General features: G+C 42.2%; 2 protein-coding genes across 7 annotated transcripts in view; one reads left to right on the plus strand and one right to left on the minus strand.

Moving 5' to 3' along the window:
• Window positions 1-17,063, plus strand: part of mark4a (MAP/microtubule affinity-regulating kinase 4a) — a 32,192-nt gene extending 15,129 nt beyond the window's left edge. Inside the window, exons 8-18 of one of the 6 annotated variants that reach the window (XM_044221646.1) lie at window positions 535-771; window positions 4,190-4,309; window positions 4,396-4,495; window positions 4,675-4,784; window positions 7,230-7,413; window positions 7,821-8,032; window positions 9,765-9,868; window positions 10,827-11,111; window positions 12,276-12,358; window positions 12,967-13,023; window positions 13,099-17,063. In XM_044221646.1, the coding sequence (XP_044077581.1) occupies window positions 535-771; window positions 4,190-4,309; window positions 4,396-4,495; window positions 4,675-4,784; window positions 7,230-7,413; window positions 7,821-8,032; window positions 9,765-9,868; window positions 10,827-11,111; window positions 12,276-12,358; window positions 12,967-13,023; window positions 13,099-13,487 (1,881 nt within the window). In that variant the 3' untranslated portion in view covers window positions 13,488-17,063. The other 5 variants (XM_044221643.1, XM_044221644.1, XM_044221641.1 and 2 more) reach the window with 5 other exon arrangements.
• A 196-nt stretch (window positions 17,064-17,259) lies between these two features.
• ckma (creatine kinase, muscle a) lies at window positions 17,260-21,299 on the minus strand. The gene is made up of 8 exons (XM_044221647.1): window positions 21,147-21,299; window positions 19,679-19,886; window positions 19,295-19,449; window positions 18,906-19,038; window positions 18,461-18,632; window positions 18,195-18,318; window positions 17,902-18,091; window positions 17,260-17,755 (listed from the first exon to the last, which is right to left on the minus strand). Exons 2-8 carry the CDS (start codon window positions 19,869-19,871, stop codon window positions 17,577-17,579), a joined length of 1,146 nt encoding a protein of 381 aa, XP_044077582.1. The 5' UTR covers window positions 19,872-19,886; window positions 21,147-21,299; the 3' UTR covers window positions 17,260-17,576.
• Window positions 21,300-27,438: the final 6,139 nt, after the last annotated feature.

Consider the following 27,438-nt stretch of genomic DNA (forward strand, 5'->3'; position numbering starts at 1 on the left):
TTTTGGACTGCTTTCACAGACGGCAGATTAAGGCTAGTCCAAGACTAGGACATTTCTTTCACTGACAGATTACACTGAACGGAAAGTTATAATCTGGGACTAGTCTTAATCAGCATCTGTGAATAGGACCCTTTAGCATCTTTATCGCACTGATGAGTGGAGAGGCTGTTTTTTTACCAAGCTGGGAATGGTAGGAGGCAGCCTGTTCCTGTTTTAATAGATTACTACATTCCTAAACACACGCAGTGACATATATACAGTATGAGTCATGTCCAGTATCTATGTTGTTTGAAAACACAAAAGTGCCACCCCCCGTCCCCATCTGTCTCTCATTCGCGCTCTTTTTTCTTCATCACAACTCCTGTTCTTGTGTCCTCCTACTTTCTCATTCCTCTTTCTCGTCCCCCATCTAACTATTTTCTCCACTGCTCCCCCAACGTATTGTTCTCTGTGTATATCCCTTTTCTGCCCTCTCTCCCTCCTGCTGTCCATCCCTGCCTCCTCCTCCTCTGCATCAATGTATGTATGACTCAGGCGGAGAACCTTCTGCTGGATGCCGACGCCAACATCAAGATCGCCGACTTCGGCTTCAGCAACGAGTTCACGCTGGGCAACAAGCTGGACACGTTCTGTGGCTCGCCGCCCTACGCTGCCCCCGAGCTTTTCCAGGGCAAGAAGTACGATGGGCCTGAGGTGGACGTCTGGAGTCTCGGAGTCATCCTCTACACGCTGGTCAGCGGCTCGCTGCCCTTTGATGGGCAGAACCTAAAGGCAAGTGGCTGGGAGGAGAGACTGTCTGTCTGTCTGTCTGTATGGGTACATTTTAAAGCAGGAGTTCTCCTCAGGGGGTTACAGTAACAGTAATGGGTTTGCATATATTGAAATCCGTAGTTTCCAACAACCACCTGATTTAGGCAAGTAAAATATGTAGGCATGCAGTGCAGTTATTAAAAGCTTGACAGTCTTTACAAGAAAAATCTATCCTCAGATATGTGTTTTCAGTGTCTTAAATGTCAGTGCACCCCAGAAGTAGTTTGTGATAAAGGTTGTAATTTGGGGTAGATAAAGTCTGAATCAAATCCAGGGATATTGTGGCATCCTGGTGGCTCAGTGTGTGACGTGTAGACATGGCATCCTGGTTTTGATTGTGGTCCAGGACCTTTGTCTTTCTCCCAGTTCTCCTTCTTTTTCTCCTTTTCCAGTGATCTTCTGGAAAAAATCGTTTTTTCATATTGGTTGCTTTATGATGTTCACTGAATAGATAGTTTACAGTTTATAGTTCAGCTGAATTTCTATTTCCCTTAAAAAAACTGCTTGAATACAACTATTTTTCTATAAAAAATATATTCCTATAAAAAGTGGCTAAAATAGACATTTGAAAGAAAGAAACTATAGTCCGACCGATTCCAGATTTTTGAGGTCGATATAGATATTAGACATCATAAAAAAATCTGATAATGCATTGGCCAATACATAAACACAAAACATAAACATTTTTGAAATCAAAACAATGAGCTAAAAGAGGCTAAAAAGCTCTGTAGAGCTGTGGGGAACTGCAGAGTCAGATCATTTTCTGTGGGTTCGTCACAACTAGCGACCCCTTTCACATTACACATAGTTATTATTTGATCCCTTGTTAATAGAAAAATACTGATTAGAGCAGCTTCAAAGTTGAAGTCTTATCAGTGCTCTGTGGTGGACAAACCATATAATAGCATCGCTCTTTCCTAACCAACTAAAACATATATTTGGAATTTCTGTACTGCAATTTTTTGTTACTTATCAGCTGATATACAGTGAGGAAAATAAGTATTTGAACACCCTGCTATTTTGCAAGTTCTCCCACTTAGAAATCATGGAGGGGTCTGAAATTGTCATTGTAGGTGCATGTCCACTGTGAGAGACATAATCTAAAAAAAAAATATCCAGAAATCACAATGTATGATTTTTTAACTATTTATTTGTATGATACAGCTGCAAATAAGTATTTGAACACCTGTCTATCAGCTAGAATTCTGACCCTCAAAGACCTGTTAGTCTGCCTTTAAAATGTCCACCTCCACTCCATTTATTATCCTAAATTAGATGCACCTGTTTGAGGTCGTTAGCTGCATAAAGACACCTGTCCACCCCATACAATCAGTAAGAATCCAACTACTAACATGGCCAAGACCAAAGAGCTGTCCAAAGACACTAGAGACAAAATTGTACACCTCCACAAGATTGGAAAGGGCTACGGGGAAATTGCCAAGTAACTTGGTGGAAAAAGGTCCCCTGTTGGAGCAATCATTAGAAAATGGAAGAAGCTAAACAGGACTGTCAACCTCCCTCGGACTGGGGCTCCATGCATGTTTTTCTGCACATGGGACAGGGCGACTGCACTGTATTAAGGAGAGGATGACCGGGGCCATGTATTGCGAGATTTTGGGTAACAACCTCCTTCCCTCAGTTAGAGCACTGAAGATAGGTCGAGGCTGGGTCTTCCAACATGACAATGACCCGAAGCACACAGCCAGGATAACCAAGGAGTGGCTCCGTAAGAAGCATATCAAGGTTCTGGTGTGGCCTAGCCAGTCTCCAGACCTAAACCCAATAGAGAATCTTTGGAGGGAGCTCAAACTCCGTGTTTCTCAGCGACAGGCCAGAAACCTGACTGATCTAGAGAAGATCTGTGTGGAGGAGTGGGCCAAAATCCCTCCTGCAGTGTGTGCAAACCTGGTGAAAGACTACAGGAAACGTTTGACCTCTATAATTGCAAACAAAGGCTACTGTACCAAATATTAACATTGATTTTCTCAGGTGTTCAAATACTTATTTGTAGCTGAATCATACAAATAAATAGTTAAAAAATCATACATTGTGATTTCTGGATTTTTTTTTTTTATATTATGTTTCTCACAGTGGACATGCACCTACGATGACAATTTCAGACCCCTCCATGATTTCTAAGTGGGAGAACTTGCAAAATAGCAGGGTGTTCAAATACTTATTTTCCTCACTGTATTTGCCAATACGATATATCTGCAATAAGCATATATATAAGGCCAGCCGATTTATCAATCACGCTCTAAAAGAAGGTGATAGCATTTTGTAGGCCAGACGTATACTGTAATGTTGGAATGAAACTTGTTTAGTTCCATGTAAAGTTAGCAGTTACTGATTGCACAGACAGAGTGAAAGGTGGTTGAGTTGTAGTTTGCTGCATTCTAAATTATTATATAAAAACAGGTAACTGTATTAAAACATAACAGACAAGTAGTACTAGTATCAAGACATGGATTCAAATGTAATGAAAATCTCTTTAGCATTTAAGTGTGTGTCATTTAATCTACTGTATAATTGGATTGGGATTTAAGTGTTCCATAGACATTACTCTTTAAAACCATTCATGTGAGGTATTTTTTAATATACCCTAATGCATTATTCTCTGTCTTCTCTTTGTTGGCCTGCTGTAATGTTATTGTACCCTGTAGTAGAACCTGCTGTAAAAAAACAAAAAGAAATAGTATTTTTATCCTAAATCCAGCAGATGGCAATGAATGCCCCCCTAGAGCTCTACCAGAGGGTGGAGACAAATGTTTATTTAACCCCTCTCATATCTGACCACACCCCAGCATACTCCCTGCAGTGAGGGACCTGGGGATTTAAGCTTTTATGCAGCCGACACCGTTACATCAGACTGGTCTTATCTTACTTCAGTGTGAAATACTTATATGTAGTGTTGGATATGTTTTAATTAAAAGTTCAACACAAACCAAAGTGATGATTATGAGTGGGGAAGTCTGAGGCAAATTATTTGCAGACTGTGTCGTGATGCATAGTGCTGTCACTCTCATAATGCCTAATGCAAAAGTAGCTTCTTCTCTTGTTTTGACCATGTTTGTTTCAAAAATAGCACTAAAGGCATATGTGAGGTACAGTACAACCACAACGTTCACGGTTTGATTCCAGCTGAGGATATTTGTGACATGTCTTCCCACATGTCTTTTCTCACTCTTCCTGCGTTTCCTGTCTCTGTCTCTACTATTACTATCAAATAAAGGCACAGAAAAAACAAACAAGCATTCATGAAGTAATGACTCATGTTAGAGTTCTGAAATTTGGTTTTGCAGCTGGCTTCTGATTTGTGTTTGGCTCGTTGAATTTGTAATGTGCTGTATGTGTAACATGCGTTGGATGGGGCCAACAGGAGCTGAGGGAGCGTGTGCTGAGGGGAAAGTACCGCGTTCCCTTCTATATGTCCACAGACTGTGAGGGGATCCTTCGACGATTTCTGGTGCTCAACCCCGCCAAACGCTGCACCCTAGAGGTGAGAACACACAGCTCATAAGGTGTAACTTACCTCATGTGAAATTCAAACACAACTGAAGCTTGTCTGTATTTCTGTTTTTACAGCAAGTCATGAAGGACAAGTGGATAAATACAGGGTATGAGGGGGACGACCTGAAGCCCCATATAGAACCTGTTGAAGACTACAGTGATCCAGCTCGCATAGGTGAGTTGGCTCGGTCACTGTTACTGCAGCTCGGCTGTTGGCCTGCCTGCCATTCTGGTTCAAAAGTGTACTGAGAGTTCTTCACCATAACAAACCTGGTCAATGTAGTAAAGATACAAGATGTTTTTCATCACTGTCTCTTTTCATACCTTTCACATTTGGTTGTTTGTGCTTCTCAGAGGTGATGGTCGGGTTGGGCTTCACTCCAGAGGAAATCAAGGACTCTCTGCTCAATCAGAAATACAACGAGGTCACCGCCACCTACTTACTGCTGGGCCGCAAAGGCGATGTGAGTTCTATAGATCTACCCAATATTTATTTGTGCATATTACGTATTTAGCTAACATACTAATAAGAGAAGCTAGCAATGAATGGAATACCAGGCAGACCTTTTCCTTGATCACCAATTGTACATGCAAAATGACTCATCATTAGGGCTGGTGTCATATTTTACTTTTTTCTGTACCGGTGCCAAATATAGTACTTTGTTGATACTTTTATGACTATGAACATATTTTTTCCCCCAAATATAACAAAATAAACAAAGCTTTTTAAATGCATGTGTTTAATGTTATCTTAAAAGAAACAGCCATACAAGAAGCTTGCTTAACACTAGAAGTGCCAGAATTCCAAACTTACTAGAATTGCCGGAAGCGGTCATTTTGACCGCTAGATTCCAAACTCTATAATCTCTAATGATAAATTACCCAAATGGGAGATTAACGCATTTATTGTGTTAGGATATCTTTTAAAAAACAAATAACACCAAAATATACATTTAAAAAACTTTAATTATACATTTATCAATATTCATATCATCGCATATAGTAAACCGTAATTATTGCATACGCTATATTCACACCAGTGTCACCGACTCCGCTTGCCTTCAGCCCATCGGTGATGCCCACGTTTGTGTGTACGGAGCTCAGCAAACATACATTATTCCTCGGCTTTCCCTGGTAGATGGTGAACGTCGCATCTATACATGGCACACTGATGTGCTGAACAGCTCCGCTTGCTCTTTTGCGGAGGGGGGCGACTCACGCTTAGTTTCCCCAGGGTGCCAACCAGGCTGGTCTTCTTGGCCTGTAAGGCGGTGGCTAGTTTCAGAGAAGAGAAGAAATTATCTGGTAATATTTCTTCCCTTCCCCAGGAATGGCTCCCCCAGTTTCAGCTCCACACTTTCTCCCACGAGCTGATCTTTGCTCCGCGTCTCCTCTTTTCCCCGTTCAGCATGGATTTTGAATTGACATCCGCAGCTAGCCAAAATTGTCAGGTCATGAGCTGTCACTAGGGTGCTGATGTGCCTCAGCCACAGTGCAGTCCCTGATGTTTCAGCATGCCATCGTCAAACACACACAAGAAGGCCGTGAGCCGTGTGTGCTGTGGGGCCAGCACAATAGAACAATAGAATAGCGCGAAAGTCACTGCGGTCAATATGACCGCGTATGGCCGAAATAGGTAAAAATGATCATATTTTCTTTGCCTTTTGTTTAATTTATATAATACCTATTGTAAATAAACAAAGTTATTGCACATATAAATTTCAAAACGGTCAAAATGACCGTCGTGGCCGTTCTAGTGTTAAATAAAGTACAGACTAATTTACAAAATTATGTTTTGGAGTGTATATCTCCACTCTTTCTTCAGCTCTGTTCTTCTGTTAGCTGCTGGACACTCCACCAACTATGCATGCTTTAAAATGTTTGTGTAACAACTTAAAAATGCCAGAGACATAGCTTGAATTGTTAAATTGTTCACAAATATCTGTGGCTATTATTGTACGGACACAAAGATCCTCCTCATTCATCTATATCAATACAATCGAAAAGAATATGGGGAAATATCACACTGTCTTCACACAACTTGATTATCAGCTGTTACATTTTAAATGTGTGCATTGACTCTGCTTAACCCCATGAAAAGCTTCTTGATGAAGACTGCAGTATCTCCTAATTGTAATTTTTGTCATATCAGTCAGGGACGTGCCTGCATGTGTTGTGGTAATGCCCCTCTGTTATATATGTTTGAGGGCAGCTTAGAAAATGATTTCTAAAGTAACAAGTCACAAGTAATGTTATTAAATGATTATTCTAACTTGAATTTATCCATATTTTTTTCTAGGACATAGTTATCTGGATGTACTACAGCCAAAAGGTTGCAAGCAATTAGATAGGAGCATGTCAGTGTTCTGGTGCATATACACATATACTGAATATGGAGTTATCTGTGGCTAGGATCAGAGGGCTCAGTTAGGAGGTGCTGGGGGCCTGGGAGAGAGTACTTGAGACAGCAAAATCTTTACTTTCATTAAAAAAATGGATCTGGTGAAATATTAATCAATGTTAAAATGTGTTAATATTGACGTCATTTAGGTGGAAGGGTGGTTGGGGGAGGCGGGGTTGGTCAAGGATAAGAATATGTTGGAAATAAAGCATGGAAGGGGAAAAAGGGAAATATCTGGTAAATAAAATATACAAGACTAAGAATCTTTTGGTGCTTGACAGTTTTCAGTACTAAGTGCCACGATCACATCTCAATCAGTGCTCGACCAGGTTCGATACCCAACCCCTCTTATTGGAATTGTGATTCAAAACTTTGTTTTGGGGGAGACTAAAACTCCGGGTATATTCAATCACCCATCCACCCTTCTCACTGTGATACTCAGCTTTTCGAACACCTATTGGGTCACACTCTCTGACACCTTTTCTATCCAATATCACTGATGTTATAGGAGGGCAGTGAGGCTCGCACAGCCAGTAGCCTATCCCTGGCGAGGGTACGACCCAGCCCCATCACCAACGGGACCAACAAGCACTCAGCCACGGGCTCCTCTTCCTCCTCCACCTCCTCCTCTCATAGCAAGACCCAGCGTAGTGCCTCCACCTACCACAGGCAGCGACGACACAGCGACTTCTGTGAGTCTCTTCTCTAACTTCATTCGTTTTCTCTATCTGAGCCACACATTTGTGAAACTTCAAATTTTTTTACTTAAATAAAAAGCACTTGTGAGTCTGCTATTTAATCAACTGATAATATTTGGGTCTTTTTCACACCTGAAGAGAGACATTATAAAGACTTGCTCTCATGAGTTGTTACGAAAAACTTAACTAGTGGTAATGTGCCATATGGAGTTTAAAAATAAAAATAACCTCACCTGGAGTCTGATAACTGGAGAAAAAGAGCTTATTTGGATTATTGTTTATACCATAGGGCTGTGACTGGCTGTATGGATGAGTTATATCTTGCATAACCCACTATATATGCAGAATATTCTCTATATGAGTCTCTGTGTATCTGTGCTCTGCTGTCCTCCACAACAAAGGCGGGCCCTCCATGCCCGTCATGCACCCCAAACGGAGCCCGACCAGCACGGGCGACCGGGAGCTGCGGGAGGGACGCATGCCTTCACGTAAGGCCAGTTGCAGCGTGATGGGGAGCCACAGCCTCCCTCCCTCCAGCCCAATGGTCAGCAGTGCCAACAATCCAAACAAGTCTGAGATCCCAGACCGCCGCAAAGACATGACTGCCACCACGGTAAGTGACAGATTTCCTCCTTAAGTAGGGAGGAGTCTCAAATTATGTTCCAGAGGCATTATACTAAGGGGGCCAGGGGTTTTGCCACCAGGGCCCCTGAGCTTTGACACAACGTAGCTGAGGAGCTTTGGCCAGCATAAACATCAACAGCGATTAAATAACTTTTCAATGATTTATTTTAGCAAAATAAATATACAATATACATTGAATACGAACAACATCCAAATTTTTGCAGTAATAATAGTTTTTTCCCCCACTGACTTGTCACCAGATTGACACAATTTGACAATAAGCGTCATAACTCAGTCAACATCATTCACACACAGCCAAAATCAGTTGAACTCATCACCCTTGCCACAGCGATATCAGGATCTCTGATGTCCATCGAGGATAAATGTCCATGAATCCATTTAACGTGTGTCCTCCGAGTTTGTGAGTAAGCAACAAACAGCAGTTGATAAACCCAAGTTTATGGCTCGGCTTAGTGGTAGAGCGGGACGTCTACCGGTCGGCGGTTCGATCCCAGCCCACATGTCGAAGTGTTCTTGGGCAAGACACTGAACCCCAACCTGTGACTGATTAGTTACTTTGATGAGCATTTCTGCCATCAGTGTATGAATGGGGTGAATGTGATATGTAGTTGAGTACTCAGAAAGACTAGAAAGGCGCTATACAAGTACAGACCATTTAGCCTTTCTCAGTCCTGATTGTGCAATAACTATCATGCTGCTTCCTTGGTAGGTTTGGCTATCGAAACAAAAGAAGGCGCACTAGAGAACACGAGTGTTGATATTTACATGTTGACAAGAAGTTCAAAATCAGTTTTCACCAGCTTAGTTGTGCAGTGCAGGATCAAGCTTGACTGATGTTACACAGCTGTTATTTTTACCTCATTATCCGATGTGAAAGCCTGGCTCTGTGCATGATAGTAGACGGGAAACTGAAGAGATGAAGTTAGGGGCCGTCTCAAAAGTGCATGCAAAATGGCCAAGAGAGTTTTTCAGATTTTTGTTATTAGTTTTTACATTCATCTAGGCTTACTCCCATTATATACACAACAAATTCGGATTCTCCCACTGTTAAACTCTGGTTCTTTTCCCATTTCATTAACAGTTACACAGTGTTTATTTAGACTCTTTTTATTTTTGGAGGTGGGGTTCAAATTGAAATCATGCTTTCTAATTTGATTAATGTAGGTACATACAGTGGTGTGAAAAAGTGTTTGCCCCCTTCCTGATTTCTTATTTTTTTGCATGTTTGTCACACTTAAATGTTTCAGATCATCAAACAAATGTAAATATTAGTCAAAGATCGCACAAGTAATCACAAAATGCAGTTTTTAAATGAAGGTTGTTATTATTAAAGGAAAACAAAATCCAAACCTACATGGCCCTGTGTGGAAAAGTGATCTATACAGTTATTTTGAAGATTCTGTGAGCAGCTTAACTTATACATGAGTAGAAAACACGGAAAACGAGTCAAGACAGTTTCTAACAACTTCCGGTATGGTCCCGCCATATTTTAATAAAAGAAACGGATATGGATAGTAGCTTTGCATTACACCTCTAGTAGTTAGTAACAGTGACACTGCTAGTGTCACTTTTTTAGCATTAATATTCTAAAACATAGTCCTTGTGTATACTGAATGTGACACTGTTAGTGGATTTGGTTCCACTGAATATTAAAGTGACTCTTACAGTAGATAATATCTGCCTCTTACCTCTCTCTGTAGAATAACATCCCTGGAAGCGCCATGACACGCCGGAATACATATGTGTGCACAGACCGCTCGGGCGCTGACAGACACTCTCTTCTGCAGAACGGCAAAGACAACAGGTACCATTTTGTGTTGGAGGTTTTAATATTCATATTTGTCAGTACAGCTCTTTAATAGTAGATTACGTAGGTGCCAATTATTTGATGGAGCCACATCAGCACATATCATATGGATCTGTTGTAAAAGCAATAACATAAAGTCTAAAATCATACATTAACTATAAATGGTAGGTGCAAGATGGATGATCCAGTCATTTTGCCTGAAAAATATTCACTTAAAGAGGTAGCAGTTGTCACCTTCAGCTGTTCTGTTGTTAGGAGGATGTGTGAAAATCTGAAATAGAACTTCCCAGTACGGATTGTCTTGGAAGCTTCCCAGCTCACTTTCTACAGCTCTACTAAGATTATGCCCACATCTTCAAAATCAGACAAAACAAGACATATTTCTTCCATCTTGTTAGCTGGAAAGCACTAGAAGCTAACATAACTCAAAGACAATGGTGTGTAGAGATATACCAGAGTCTGTTGCTGATGCCAGAACCTGGGGAGAGCCAATGTGTGTGAAAACTTTAAAACAAAATAAATCCATCAATACTTCAAACAGTGCTGCTTTTTACTTAAATTATGTGAAAATATGAATTGTGCCATTTATGCAAAAGGTATGGAAATAGTGAATTTAGTATATACAGTTTAGGAAACCAAAAAAAGGTTTAAATGATGGTCTAGCTTAAAGCTAGGGTAGGTAACATTGGAGAAACTAGCAAGAGAACACTAGCTAGAAGTATCCAACTGAAAGATGCCACCCCCTCCCTTCAGGCCTCCCTCATTCGGCCCCAATGAAATGACTGGATGGGCTTATTACAGGCCTGCGGCACCCACAGATACCAGATTTCTTTCCAGAGCATTTGTTGATTGCTGTTGGGATGTAAAGAGAATTTCAACAAATATAACAAAAAATGCTTCTGAAATGCATTACCTACCCTAGCTTTAAGACCCAATCATTTCTTTGTCTCTGCAGCTCCCTGGGCCACCGCATGCCTGCAGCGTCTCCCTCCACGCTCAGCATCGCTGGGGCCGGAGCTGCCTCCTCCTCTTCCTCTTCGGACCGGTGCCGCCTGACCCGAGGCTCAACAATCCGCAGCACCTTTCACGGGGGACAGCTGAGGGACCGCGGGCCCCCGGTCTACTCAGCCCCACCCACTTCACCCACCTTGTCCCACCATGACGCCAGCCCTCTGCCCCACGCCCGCACCAGGGCAACCTCCAACCTCTTCACTAAGCTGACCTCGAAACTCACTCGCAGGTAGATGCACGCCGCATGTCACATATCACATATCACATCGGGAGGCCCAGGTCACGTTTGTGACCAGAGCAGCACCAGTTTGTCTAAAGTTTCGCTATATAGTTTTTGATTAGGTGTTATAGGCCAAAAGTCTTCTCACAGACTGGAAAATACTCCCATTTAAAGATTTTACGTCTTAGTAGCTTAACCCTTAACTAATAAATGTATAATAATGTATTGTAGATATGATAAAAATGTAACGTCACATTAGCTCAATGATTGGTTAATATTTTAAAGGAATATTTGTTTTGTTTTTTTAGTTCAATGAGAAGATTAATACCACTCTTCTCATCTAACCCTTGGCAAGAAAGTATTTTACAAATGTCAAACTATTCCTTTAACTACAGATGTCATAAGTTTAACTAATAATATCATGGCTGGAATTTAAAGGTTTTTGGTTTATACTATATACTGCTTATTTTATTTGTGAGGTTTATTTTTTACACTTTGAACCTATTTAGAGGCGAATTTTGTGTCATCTTAGAGAAGATCATAGTTTATCAAGCTATTGTGACATTATCACTTGCTACAATCCTTCCCACCTCTCTCCACTCAGCATAGCCTTTATTTTATTTCTGGTTTCCACATGTTCTTATATGATCATAGGGAAAAGGGCACAATTTTTGGTAGCTTTTAATTTTTGCAATTTAGGATTTTAAGCTTGTTTTGCTTTTTCAGTCAGTATAGGTTGCTCTAAAGAGCATCAGCTCAAATGTAAAATATGTTTTCAGAAGACAAGAATCACAGCAAGTCAAACCAAGAAAATCAAATACGTCATATGAAATCATGTAGCGCTGTTGTGAAGTTCTTCCTTTCAGCCTGGGTATGGATCCATGCTTATCAGAACATTTGAATCACCCAGGCCTTTTGGCAAGCCCTTCTGTGGCCCTGGATTATCCTCTGCTCCCCTCTCCCTCTCAGTCGTCATAATCACACATGTCTAATCTTATCAAACCTCAGCTTTATCCTTGCCAATCAGCTCCCATGCTGCGCTCTTTTCCACCACTTGCTCTCCTGTGATTCAATTATATTCTCTCTTACCCCCAACCCCACCCCCTGCTCTTACCCCATATTCCCTTTTTCTCCATCTTTATCTCGTTGTGCTTTCCCCTGTCATGGCATCAGGGTCAACCTTGACCCGTCCAAGCGCCAGGGCTCAAACAAATCAGTCTCGGGTTGTACTCTTCCACAAGGATCAAAAACAGTTAGTAAGTTGCCATGTCTCTCGCTTCTTTCTTGTCTGCGTGTGCCGCCCCATCTGTCTGCCTGATCACACGGGAAGTCCTGACTTTTTTATTCCTCTATCTATGAATTATTGCATGTGTTGCATGACTTGTTGACTCATCTTCACATTGTCAAGGTCCCACACACTTGGTTTCAAGCATGGTTGCAATCAAGGAAGATTCATTTGATTTTTAGTTTTTAACTTTCAGTTTCAGGATCAGTGTCATTGTCAGTAGAGACCGGTGCATAAATGTACCCTTAGAAATGGTGTTTTATGTTTTCATTTTGTGTTTGTCTTTGATGGGGTTGAAATTCATTGAATGTTTATTCCATGTTTATTCCACTATGCACAGAAGTGATGAAAAGTCAAAGGACTGCATTTATATCTGCATGCTTTAAAAATCGTGAGTGAGAAAACAGAAAAGGTGAGGACGCACTGTTCTGCACATCACGTGCTTGTTGTTGATGCTTGCTTGGTCTCACTGTATGACATTCACTGCTGAATTCCATCTCATCTGAGAGTTGTGGGTTGGTCAGGAGGCTCATTGTACCCTTAGTGGATTACCTCTCATTCTGCCTGTTTGTCTTACAGGGTCACAAATGAATCTGAGGGAATCAGGAGATTTGCGGTCGCAAGGTCAGTACACATGTTCCAGCTGCGCTGACAGCACTTAGAAAATAGATGATAGTTCATTTCTGTTTTCAATTGTGAGACTAGTAGTAGCAGCTGCAGTCCAGTGCTTGAACATTTTTCTGATTTTTCTTCCTCTCCCTAGTTGCCATCTACCTGGGTATCAAAAAGCGTCCGAGCCCCGGGCCGTCGGACGTGGCTGGGATCTGAGAGGTGGTGGGCGGCGGGACCCTGCGGAGGTGGTACTGGCTCTGCGGGAGGCGGCGCTCGGATGTGGCTGCCAGGTCCACCATGCCGGCCCCTTTCTGCTCTCCTGCACCCATGGCGTGGCAGGGGGTCGCGTGGCTTTCGAGGCCGAGGTCTGCCATCTTTCCACGGGCACCTCCGAGTCTTCTAACGGGGTGCGCTACACGCGACTCTGGGGGGCGCCGCTAGCTTTTCGGGACATTGCCACCCAAATCTCTAAGGACCTTGAACTTTGAACGGAGGGTGTGTTTGCGTACCAGTATGTGTTTTTGTGTGAGTGAGTATTGATGCGTGTGCGCAAAGGGAGGGGGGTGGAAATAATTGAAGAAAAAAAAAAATAGCAGAGAAGGGGCTAGGGGCTGGACCCGAGAAAAAAAAAGACTTCTCCTTATGTCTCTAACATGACTACCCCCCCTGCACACACACACTCACACACAGATACACACACACCTGACCCGTAAATCACACGGATTGAAGCACCCCTCCACCTAATCACCCCACCCAGCTCAGCCAACTTCTTCACTGAGCAACTGCACCCACTGGACCTGGATCAGATGGAATCTAGTTTAATATTTTTTATTGCTACTCTAGCCATAATGACTCTTTATTTTGTTATTTATTGCTCTGATCATTGTTTTTACCCACTGTCACTTTCACCACTACAGAAAAGCATCTCTTGTGTATCAGACGTCATTGACCAGCCAGTCCTTTTTTTTAATTTTTCTTTTATATGTCACCTTTACGCACATTTATTATTTTCCCTTACCGATGATGTGATTATCTGCTGACTTTTCATCACCTGGGGGACAATAACATGCACAAACATGGAGATGGTCCGACTCAGTGATCAGATAAGCAGCCGCAGAGGGTTGCATTGCTTTGATTCGTGTACATACAGCAGTGACGACTGCACTGGATTAAGGTCTGTGGGAGACCAGGGTTGACCGGTCTTTGAAACAGCCAATCAGAGGCTGACCTAGAATACAAAAAGCCAGTGACATCTTCCACTTCATGACAGAGTTGTCGCCTGTCAATCACATTAGTTTCTCTGCATGGGACTAGCAGAAACGAAAATTGTTGGTAGAAGCAAAGCCCTTGGTTAGCAACTTATTTATGCATACAAGAAGAAGAGAACATTTTGGTGCAGTAATGCCGTGCTCCATTTTAGATTCTTGCTACACCAAAATCAAAATGAAATCAATACAGCTGAATAGGTTAAATAGTAGGTAATACAACTTTCATACCATTGTTGTCATTGAAAACTTTTTCTATGCTGGCTCTCTAGAAGAATGAATAGCGAGGCCTGCAAAGACTACATGCGCACATGCTGCTCTCTGGTTGGCTGGATTCATTGTCTGTCAGTGCTGGTCATCGTCAGGAAAACTTGGTCAAAGCATTTGGATTTTTCAACCTCCCACCCCGTTTCATCCCTTTACCTTTCTTCAAAAGCATTGTACTGAAGGCATGACAGCAGAGGCACATGCTCGAGAATATCTTTCTAACTCGAAACCCTTAACCGTTGAAATCGTTCAAGGTGATTAAAGCAAGCGTGAGGGACAAATGTGGTTTGTCGTGCAAACCTTGCCCTTGAAATCTGTCAGTTGTCCCACCACAGAATAACAGATACTGGTTTATTTTCAGTGCAATGCAATTCTTTGGTTCTATTCTGTGCCATGTGATCTCACCTCAGCCATCATCTCAGTATGTTGATGGGAAACACCAAAAGCAGATCAGCCACGCAGCGAAACCTCTCAGATTACACACTCACCTTTACACACACAGGGAAACACACACTTCCAAATGTCCACCCTCTCCATTTTGTGGCACAGTCTATAAACTGGTCTGTCCATTATTGATGACTGTGGGCTGTGGGGATCAGGGGGGAGTGTTCTGAATCTGGAAAGGCACGGTGAAGGCAGTGTGCACAGTGTTTTCTTTTTGTTAGTCCAGTTGCCTTTAAAGTGAACAACCCCCAGCGCCTTCATACAGTACATATTTGATGTATAAAAAAAAAGAGAGAGACAGAAAAAACTGAGAAAGCTTTCTATTCTCCCTCCCTGTTTTTAGTGAATAACGTACTGTGATATTTATGTAGGCTACAGAGATCATGTTGTTTGGCTGCTGATTTACTGTTAATACTATCTCTCAGTTGTGGCTTTGCTCATGGTGACCCAAAACACCCCGCTACCCCACCTCCATTTCCTTTCCCACCCATCATAAACTCCCCAACTCCCTACATTTAACAGGGACGCCCACCTTAGCTGTCCACCACCTTTGTATGTACCACCGACTTTTTTCTATCGTCACAATGAGCGTTTGGCTTTCCTCGGCTCTTCGTTTGAGACCCTGTTTTCTCACCGGGAAACACTCAGCCATCATCCACACTCTCACATTGTAGACCCATGTATGACATCTTCTCAGTCCTGTTTGGTGTGTGCTGTTTCATGGAGCCCAACAGGGGAGACTGGTGTTGACCTGTCCTCCTCCTCAGGGTGATAAGCAGACACCAATATGGATGCCAGGAGTCTGTCCTTGACCTCTCCCTGGACGTTTCTCATTGTGGTGTATATTAGCATTAGGTAATATAGACCTCAATGCACTTTGCTTTGACTTGAATCAGCTCCTTCCAGTGTACCTGTATAGGTAATACCCAGAACTAGCCACTGGAGGGCGCCAATGTCTTAAATGTGAAACACTTCAATTTGTGGATATTTGCACAGGTACTTTATTTATTTTTTAGAATAATATCATTTAAAAAAACAGGATTTATATCAGTCAGTTGATGGCTGTATATAAAATATATGAATATAGTATATATCTTAGAGCTCAAGGTTTATTTATAGCTAGAGCAAGGGAAGTAATTCTAGTTTAAAGCAGATTCTGTCAGTGACAATGGGGAACAAAACCAACCTGCAATCCTGCATGACTTCAGAGTTTGGGTTTTAGGGGAAAAAATGAAACATGATGCACACCTAGGATTGGAAGCTTTGTGAAATGCAGACGCGATCGTTTTTAGACATGAATTGATACAAAGAAATGGTGCTAAAAGTAGCACCAGGTCCTTCCCCCTTTCACAAAAACAAACAGGAAGGCTTGGGTGAAATACAGTGACTTCACTCCACCTTGTTTGCTAGCGGATAGGTTCAGTGCACTCAAGAGGGCCTCTGAGTTCTTAGAAGGATTTAGATATGCCATGAAATGTACCACACGGTACAGTGTGTGAGAAAAATGTTCAGTTTTAGATCCAACAAGGACACTTGCATTGGGAATAAATTGTGCAGTTTGGTTCTATTTTAGCTTGAATTTACAACAATCCCAATAAGTCCCTGACATGTTGAAAGCCCTGGGTTGCATTCAAGCCATAGAAACGTAATGTCACTGTCTTCTTATAGCAAATATGAATCAGGTTGTTTGCGAAGAATTTCATTGGAAATTATTGAAGTGAAATGGGCTAAAAAGCAAATAACTTTGTGTAAAACAACTCACTCTTAGTATAAGATAGATGAACAGTGTCTTAAGGTGGAATCTACTGTGAAAAATTCTTAAAGAGGTTTGTTGACCTGAGTGTTGAGTAAACGCGTGTATACCTGCTCAGAGACCGTGTGTCGCTGGTCTGGTTTAGATGGTGGATGGTACAGTATTAGGACCCCAGGGGGCTCAGTATTTAACATGTACTGTCATTTCAAAACTGATTTTGGAAACAGTTGATGTTATATGCAAAAGAGACTGTAAACTGTAAACTGAGATCGAGTGGTTGTGGTATATAAGGAGAACATGGAGCTGAAGATGAATAAAAATCACTGATGTTGGCATTTTTTCCTTCATTTTGGTGTCTTGTTTTTATAGTTACAACACACAATCTGAATATTTGTTGACGTGGTGAGCAATAATATGTGAAAAATCTACTCGTTAAGCTTTGAAAATAATTGTTCGTGGCCTTAATGTTCCTTTTAATATAGTTTTTTTTCTAGTTTCTCATGCTGCAACACAAAAGACCAAAATGATTCATTTAGTTGTTTCATGGGGCACTTTTTTATTGAGCAGTATGAACAGCTTTAATAATCATTACTTTTTATAACAAAAAGTAGGTGATGCCACGTCTGCCAGGCGAGCCCAGCTCAGTGGAGGCTGATCCCAGGATGTTACCAACCAACACTGGAGAACGAGAAAAAAAAAAGGACGGAGAAAAGAAAAAAAGCTGGAAGGAAGAAAAAGAGGTGAGCAGAGTCAAGAGTCTCTTGGTGAGCGGCTGTTTCTTCTGCACACCCGCCAGCTGGCTCGATTGCACATGAATGGTCACGAGAAAAACATAAGATTGTCCCTCTTTACTTCTGGGCGGGGATCATGCTGTCGATGGCCTCACCCTTCTCCAGCTTCTTCTCCATCTCAACCATCAGCTTGACACCATCAACCACAAGCTGGACCTGGTCCACCTCGGAGGAGCCCAGACGGTCGGCGTTGGAGATGTCGAACACACCACCCACAGAGGCTGTGTCCACACCCCCTAAAGAGAACAAAGGACAAGGTCTGAGATGCAGATTACACATCCCACCCTGAAGCTCAGAATGCTGTAGAATCTCTGTAGAGATCTTAATGGACGTCCCAGGCTCATCCACAGCTGTACAAGCTAGCGAGTGAATATATTTGTACCTGTGCCACGCTTCTGCAGACGCAGCCTGGTGAGGATCTCCTCAAACTTGGCGTGTGTGCTCAGCTTGGGCAGCTTGACGTGGACGCCACCACGCAGGCCGGTACCCAGGTTGGAGGGGCAGGTCAGGATGTAGCCGAGATGCTCGTTCCACATGAAGCCGTGGTTGTGCTTCTTGAAGATCTCCTCAATCTGGCAGATAAGAAAGAACAAGAGTCAGAGGAACATCCAGCAGCAATCCACGCTGCTTTCACTCAGTCAAATCATGGCATTTTGACCTGTTATTAATGTGTACCTTCTGCAGGCCAACGCAGAAACGCCTAAAGACCTCCTTCATGTTGCCGCCCTGCTGCATGGAGATGACACGCAGGTGATCCTCCTCGTTCACCCAGACCAGGAAGGTCTTGTTGTCGTTGTGCCTGGATGGAGATGGATGCAAAGGATCAACATACAGTAAAACACACAGGTGATGCAGAGACATAATGAAAGTACAACTCCATGCTGAGGGTTTTGAAAAGTGTTTTCACAGCTGGACTGCTGACAATTATTGGTGATACCCACCAGATGCCTCTGGCGTCAGGCCAGTCGCGGGCCATACCGGCGCAGGTCAGCAGGGGAGAGACGGGCTTGTCAAACAGGAAGTGATCACTGATCAGCTGCTCCTGCTCGGCATCAGTCATGGACTTCAGGGGGTAGTACTTTCCCTTGAACTCGCCGTCCAGGCTCGTCAAAGCTGGAGAGACAGACTTACAGTTAGGAGATTGAATGTTCTTCTGCTATAGTATAGATCTCCACATGAAATACTGAGCAGTGGGAGATTGTTTGAGTGTCCTCTGTCACTTAATATGACCATTTACACTGATTTAGCATCAAATAAACCAGCAGAATAAGAGTGTTTCCTTGTTGGGTTCGTTACTGTATATTCCACCTCTTGTATTGTTTGGTAAATGCCTCGCTTACTTCCCAACTCTTTGCATACTTATGCTTCAAACTATTAATAGCTTACCCTCAACGGACAGCTTCTCAATAGCTCTGCGCTCGCCACGGCTGTTGTGGGGGGGCAGGGTGAATCCCTTGATGCTGCGGCCAGTACGAACGCGGCTGGACAGAACATAGTTGGGGTCCAGGTCGTCACCACCCTATGTTTATTACAAAGTGAAACAGAGGCCACAGACGTAGGGCACTTAGCATCATCATCTGATTAGTTCCTTTTTGTCTAGTAGAAGGTGTGCAAATCACCAATTAAGTGATTGAAATGATCCAATGTAGTGTTTGGTTTAACATCTGAAAACCTTATACAGTAAGTCTTATGTTTTCTCTAGTGATTTAAATGTTTTAAGAGTGTTAATGGACTATGGTGCTTTCTGCTCTTTGTTAAAAACTGGGGTACTGCACCTTCAGGTTCTCGAAGTTCAGGTCGGTCTTGTGCTTGTCAGTGGGCTTGTATCCACCATGACGGTCGGAGATGATGGGGTCCAGCAGATCCTTGAAGACCTCGTAGGACTCCTCATCACCAGCGACGCAGCCAACAGTCATGATGAAGGGGTGACCTGAAGACAGGGAACGAATAGAAAAACAGGAGTTAGGAGATGGGAGGGAAGATGATAGCTTTTGTACAGTGTGAGACAAGCTTATGAGTCTGTAATTTGGTGATTTTATTCACAGATAAAACTAAGAAATGTTCACCACAAGCACAGTTTTGTTTCATTTAGTAGACCTATGTGTCTGAAGGATTTAATGATTCATAAAGATTGAATTAAATTGAATCTCTGGTCTCACCGGGGTTGTCGACACCAGTCTGGATGACATCATCCAAGGTGTAGCCACTGGGTGTCTGCTTGTCCCTCAGCTTGGCATAGATCTCCTTGGTCAGGACCTTGGCCATATGGTTGTTGTGCTTGGACAGGTCGGGGAACTCCTCCTCAACTTTGTAGTTGAGCTTGAAGTTGTTGTGGGTGTTTCCGAAAGGCATGATTGCTTTCTAACACTGCAAAGAGATGGAAACACAGGATGGGCAAACTTAAACAGAGGCTCGGGCTGATCAAAAACCAATTCATCCCAATCCGACACTGTCTGTGGAGGTGATCTGAATATCCACAAAAATTCTTCAGCATTTTGAGATATGGGATATTCTGCAAGACAGCTGCAGAGTTGAAGTGTTGTCGGCAGAGGAATCCTGGTAACAAGTGACACTCAATTCTCGACGGCTCAAATGGCCAGTTGAAATAGAGTTGGGGGAGGAGCGCGTGTTGGCTGGGTATTTTTAGCATCAGCACATCTGACTGTATACCCTTTCTTTAAAATGTCCTCAGCATATACAAGTAGCATTTTAATTCTCTTGGCACACGCAAAACCACAGTTCTCCAATTTACATTTTGACACATAAATACACATGAATAAGTCCTTGCTGGTCATGTTTTACATATGTATTCCCTTCGAAAATACTCTGCACCTTCTTTGTATCACACTTGTATCGCCGCTCACCCTACAGGTTAAAACACTTAGTGCATCACTTGTTGTCACTATGCTGATCTCCTGACAGAAGTCTGACAAGCTGCAGATACTTCCCTCCAGTTCACTCATACATGTTACCTTGTCTTGATCACATGAATAATGAAAGACTGATGTGATCTGTAGTGAACTGCAACGTAGTATTTTGGAATTAAGCCATATTGGTTTATGAAATTAACATTTTTGGTACAGTAATCACTGCTAAGAACAATTGTCTTGTTAGCTTAAAGCCCAAAAAGCTATCTTAAAAGTGTGACTCTTAAATGGCTAAAATCAATTACTGGACATCCAGGGCCTTCAGGCAGTCTCTTACATGTCTCAAACTGTGAAGCACCTGTCCACATAAATCACCGTCCAAATGAGAGAACCATTTGCAGAGAGCATAAATAAATGTCGTGATACAAGTTACAACAGCAATGCAGCTGGTGCTGTGCTAAAGCATCATGTTCATGAATATTTTAGACATCAGTGAGAATAATCTGACAAAATTCAATGACCTCTGATACCCAGTAGGTCTCGTTTTTCCCAGAATGCATCATATGGATTCAAACATCCCAGATTTGTTGTACATTTATCCTTTGATTTCATCGTGGACTTTCATTCCAAAACCCTTCATTGCAGCCGAGTTATTATTTGCCGTTCTAAATGGATGGTTCTTCGAATCCTCACGTCTCCAAATATCTGCTCCTCCTTCTTTAACTCCACAAACCTAACAATCTCTGTGATATTTCTTTACCTGCACACCAGACAAGAATAGAGGTAACAGTCCTTGGGATCAGATCCTGTTCACCACAGCCAAAATAGGGGTCGCCCAACTCTGGAGGTCTTTGCTCCCTGTTTATATACCGGACAGACGCTCAGCCATTGGCTTGTCCATTTTAGTGCCTGCTGCGCCCTCATTGGCCAGATCCTCTGTACTGATACTCTGAACAGTTTATGAAAGGGACGCATTTACATCGCAGTCATCCAAGACGGGTACTGCAGCTGTACCCTCACCCCCCTCACCCTTTTCACCACCCCTCACCCACCCTTGGCCCATACATAGCGCCAGTTGGACGGTGGCAGTATCTGAGAGGGCGGGGGGGGGTCATAAGGGCAGATGAGGGATGGTGTTGGGGGGAGCTGAAGCAACTGAAAAAAGCTGAGCTTCACTTTTGCCAAGCATGCCGTGGAGATCAGAGGTCCTTGTGTCAGGCGTGAAGGTTGGAAAAAGTTAGTATTCTTTTCCCTTATCAAATGGCTGCCATGTAGAGAGGCTATCCAAAGAAGCATTTCATCCATCAGACGGCAGTCAGAGTTATCTCTGACTGATATCTGGATAGGGGGAATGCTGAGTATGCAAATCCTAAATGGTTAACATTGGATGGATACCTCCTTGATGATGAGTAATGGCCCCCTGAAGCAGGATTGGTCAGTTTTGTGTGAAAAGTATAGACAGACTATATTCAACAGCAGCAGCTTGTCGGGGTAAATTGTTTCATGAACTGGCTCGAGGTTCAAACAAAAAGGAGGAAGAACACACACGTGGTTTGAAGCAAAAGATAGTGTCATTTACTAAAGGAAACTATTTACTTAAATAAATCAAGGTTATGTGAAAACTCAGTGAAATCAGTAATGTAGGTGGGTGCATAGATGAGTGGAGAATGTTGTGTGCTGAAAACAAACAAAGCAAAGAAACAAAGGGGACCATGCAGGAGCTGAGAGACAGAGGGACTGAGCAGGCCAGCTTTATGGGCTTCCCAGCCCAACAGCCCAGATGAACCTCCACTCTGCTTAGACCAGAGTACGGAAGCAGGAGGGTCATCACAAGTGTCACTTGCTTTTCAGGAGCTCACTCTGACTTTTTAGGTTCTGCCAAAACAAAAATGGAGTGAAATATAACATCAGTACTGTAAATAAGGGAAAAAATACAGACTTTTTCCAAACAGAGAACTTCCCCCAATACAAAGTTTCTTTAAAAGAGAAGCTTCCACCTCATCCTTTCACTGACACATTTATAAAAGAAATATACATTCCCCACATAATATTCTATAAAAATATTTTTTTGTCCTGTTGCACATCCTACATGACATTCTTTCATATGCAGCAACTTCTCCTCCGAAGAGGAGTTTTATAATTGCAGAGAGTACATAACCAGGCTTATGGTGTTTTACTTTATCGCTTTTTGGAATAATGTTGATTTTTATGCCATTAAAAAATATCATAAAGATGAATCCACATTTCTCTCACGCAGATTCGACAAAAAAAATAAAAAATTTCCTTTTTGTAGGGCTATTGTATTGGATAGCTTTAGATGTGCAAATGTGCGCACCCCCTCTATGTTGACCCCCATTGACCTGCAGAGGAAACTACCTCAAAGCAGTCATGACTCAGTCTGACTCTAATTGGAATGCTAATTATAAGACATCGAATCTTCGATGGGAATACTGACTGTCAGCTGGAATGTTGAGAATGAAAGATGATGCCATCTTTGACTTTAGCTTCATTAGCTCCCTTCTTTGATACTGTATTCTCTCAAATGTCTCACACTATTTTACCAATGCTTATGTTCCGCAGCTGCTTCAACACAGTTTTATCCAGAAGAACTGAAGGAAATTTTCATTCCATGCAGCTTGCAGTGTTTTTATTTCTTTTTTGGGGCTTTTTGCCTTTATTTGATTGGAACAGCTGAAGAGAGACATGAAATGTGGGAAAAAGAGAGGGCATGCATCAAAGGGCCGCTGCAGTAAGGACTCAGCCTTGGTACACGGTGTGCACGCTCTACCAGGTGAGCTAGCGGGGCGCCCTGCAACTTGTAGGGCTTTTGTTTTTGTCTTGGTTGATGGCTTCCAGTCAAACTGAGCCTTACTATTTTAAAGCTGCAATCTGTGAACTAAATGTAAACAAAAGCAACCCCCCCACTACCAACTAAGTTTGGAGCCTGCTATCTCTCTCAATTTGATTGACAGGACAATCACAAGACAATAACTAAAGTTATTAATGTTTTATTAAAGGTTTGTTTACATCAGTAATGATTGTTAATGCAGAAAAGCAGGCCTATATTACGATTGGTTAATAAAAGATCCAAATGCCTATTTTTCACCATTCAGACTTTCTACTTACATAAGTGAATTCAACTCAAATTTGTATGGTCAAAAACTATAGACTGGCCCAATAATAATAAGATCAGAACAGCCTGAAGGCAACAGGGCTGTTCTTTGATCCTGGTTTGTTCAACAGGGAGCCATACCTGCCAAATTTCTTAGACAAGCTACATCACCCCCACCTTTTTCAGTTCCAAGAGAGGGGCATCCCAATAAGCAGCCATGTCTGTGGGATGTCCCAGTTGTCTCTGACCGGCAGCTGACTAGCTCACACCTGCTTCTTCCAGCCCCCCATATCATTAGCACCCCTGTTTGTACAACCAGCACATAGAACACTCCCCCCTCCCTTTCTAATATCCAACCCAACCCTACCACACACTTCAAGCCTACACTTCTGACCTTCTGCCATCTATGCATATATGTTCTGTAACTCTACTCCTATTGTATTTTGTTGATCTCTTTCCTCTTTTTCTGCTTTTGGCGCTGGCAGTGTCCGGAGAGCTAGGCGAGTGGCGTGTCGGCTGGTCACAGTGCCCTTGCCTGGAACTGAAACCCCGTCTCCTGTTACACAGCTGTCTGCTGCTTGTCCTCCAAATGGGAGGTCACCAAATTAGTCTCTATGCAGGTTTCTACTATCACTTCATACACAAATCTCACAAAGCATACAACACTCATTTTGTCTTACGTGTATATTATTGAAGCATACTGTAGATGCCTGGATTTTACACGGGAAGAGACTCAAAAATTGTTTGTTACATTTCTGGTATATATGTAAGTAAGACTCCCAATAGGTTTGGCTAACTTTTAATCTCCAGAAGAAAGAAGTATCACCTGCAAATGAGACACCAGATAGAGTGGCTAGCTGCTGACATTTTAGCCAGAGCAATTGAATAATGGCAGTCTAGAACAGTTATGCAATAGGATGGTGATATGACGATGAGCCTTCTGCTCATGTCGGCCACAGAGTTCCTCAAGCTTCACAAGATGCTAAAAACCCCATCACGCCACTGAAATATTCCCTCACTTTCCCAATGAGGGCAGGTACATTGTGCTTTAATGATTCAATGGTGGGCGGGTATTTTTTTTTAAATTGTGTAATAAATTGTTTTGGGGATAGAAGAATTTTTTTATTACAGCGTGTACATAACTGGTTTTACTGAAACCTTAGAGTGTTGAATTTGAACAATTTCTTATCCCACAGAGTGCGTCAGAGGAAGCAAGCATTAGTTCATAGCCTTGCTGAACACTTTCTTGACACATATACAGCTTAACCCTCGGAAAGGAATCCATGCCAACTGGACTGGCCTGTCTCACCACTCGTGGCAGCGAGTGGTGAGACTTCAGCAGTTCCTTCATTATGAAACCATTTCAGTGAAACGTGATTGGAAAAGTAACATTATGTGCTTGGCAACCATATACAATGACATAGCAAGGCTCTATAAATAACACCTTTATGGCAGACTATATTTGAAGCTTCTCTCCCACATTAAATTCAACACCTGTCTGTAGAGAACTAGCAGATCATGCACACAACATCAAATGTAAGGGAATATATTTGTTGTTAAAGATTAAATTTCAAGATATCTATGTGTTTGAGTACAAATAAAAGAATACAATTTATCAACTGACTACCTAAAGCCTAAAAACACTGACTGACGGCTTTCAATCGTTCTGAATGATGATTATGCAGATTACAAATTGTCTAAATTGGATATTACGCAAGCTGAACTTTCTTTTGCAGGCCTCGGGTGGTGTACCTGTTGCAGTGCCTGTTGGAGTGTTGGTGGTTGGTCTTACTCCATTGAAACTAAAGACGCCAGGGTCACGTGTACATAGTGTGGTTAGGGGGAGGCTATAATTATACCAGGCTTGCTGGTCCATCTGCACCCTGTCAAACAGGAGCCCCCGCCCACCCTGGACCCCGATTCAATTTCATTGAGTCAGTTCTCTGTCAGACTGGACAAGACATCGAGCTTTGGCTAAAAGGAGAACCCATATACTAAACCTTTCAAAAATGTTATGAAATTAAGCTGCACACATAACCAACGTGGTCAGTGTTGCAGTGCTGCAACAGCAAATTACAACTGTGAGCAACTTCAAATTTTATCAGTCAACGATCAAGTGAACTAGAACACCATCGATACGATACTATCTTTGCACATGAAAAGTTCAAATTAATTTATTATGATGTGTACCATGAACATATACTCTATTCTATAAAGAAAACAGTGGGTAAAGTGAGATTAGGGATGTGGCATTTGTCTTCCACCTCATCTCCACAGTATTACCAAGTGAGTCATGCAGGTGCTGTCGCTAAGTAGGATTAACTCGACCAAACACATGAACACAATGTGCTTTAGTTAGAGAATGTTTATTTAGGTGTATTTCAGCGTATCAGCGGATCTGAATGAATAAAGGGCCAGCATTCTAGAGGCTTTGTGTGACCATGAATCATTGGACATGTGATGTGGAATGTGACACGCTGTATTGTGCAATGTAACATGCATCTACACCTGTGCCATAACCCTGGGGAAAAATATATATAGAGTGTAAGTTTCACCTTCATACGTCTGTCCTCAATTTGTGTTACACAAGGTTGCTTTCACATTTATTCATTCTTTTATTTGCTACATGATTCTGCATTGAACGGAAGGTTTGATTAAAGTGATAATCAGGTTGTCTATTAGCACTTTTAACTTGTTCTAACCCTTACTTCTATTCAAGTGATTTAGTTTTACCCATACATAAAGTTGGGGGACTTGTTAGAGACAGATTTTAAAGTAAGAGTGGTCAAAATCAAAGCAGCAGAGGCCGAGATATTGTATGACTCAAACTTCAAAAACATTGAATCCTACAATTCCCATAATGCAACTCAATAGCATCTTTTATTAGACCTTCCCTGCCTGTTAAATGCCCTGGTATTTCACACACCCCAGTTTGTAGTGCAGGTTTTCTGTCAAATATTTAAAGTCTAAAGGCCTGGTCACACCAGCATTTAACACGGCCAAAATTGGCGGCACCTTCAGTTCAGTGGTGTACAATAGTGAACAAAATGCCAGGAGAGAGTAGACAGAATACAGAAGACTAGCACAAGCCCAGCTGGCTAGCAAGTTAGCAGTTAGCTCGCCAGCTACATTAATTCACTAGCCCTGTGAGTATAGTCACTATGTCACCAAGCTTCTAGAACCAAATATTTCCCAAAGACGCAGGATTAATTTCACTGTACCACTTTCTGGTATGACCCGGCCTTAACGCCCAGCTCAAGATAACCCCGATGACGTCGTCAGGGTTATCTTGAGCTTTTTTTTCAGACTAGACATAGCTCCTCCAGGTCCAAAGAAGATATTATACAACTGTTTCCAAAGGCTGTGTAGTACTCTCCATGACAAGGAAACTGACTTTTACGTGTATAATCAGTGGTTTGCCCCTTTAACCAGCGATAATGTTATTACAGGGGATTCTTCTTCATCCACTAAGAACAGAACTAAACGTTTGTATCATCCCTCTGTTAAGAGTAAAACTGTTTGTTCAACTGCTTCACTACTTGAGTTGATTAACTCATGAATTATCAGGCAGCCACTCTAACACACAGTGCTCAGTAAACCCACAATGCACAGGGGCACAAGGTTAAACGACAGGAGTCGCCTGTATATGGACATAACCAGGTGGGGAAGTTCTTACAGCCTGTATGTCTCTATATGTGTGCTATATGTCTGCACTGAAGAGCTCCAACAGTTAATTTTCCCAAGCAATGGTGCTACTATGTTTTTTTCAAATACAAATTATGATCAGTCTCCATGCATGCTTGGTATATGACTCCTTTGAACTGTATTTTAATGACGCTGAGCTATAACAAATGCCTTTGAGACAATAAATACTGACTCTGAGTCAGACTGTAGAAGTCAACACATTATGTTTTTTTAAATACCTGTCCATACAGTAACA

The sequence above is a fragment of the Siniperca chuatsi genome, linkage group LG14 (assembly GCF_020085105.1).
Source record: "Siniperca chuatsi isolate FFG_IHB_CAS linkage group LG14, ASM2008510v1, whole genome shotgun sequence".
Lineage (NCBI taxonomy): Eukaryota > Metazoa > Chordata > Actinopteri > Centrarchiformes > Sinipercidae > Siniperca > Siniperca chuatsi.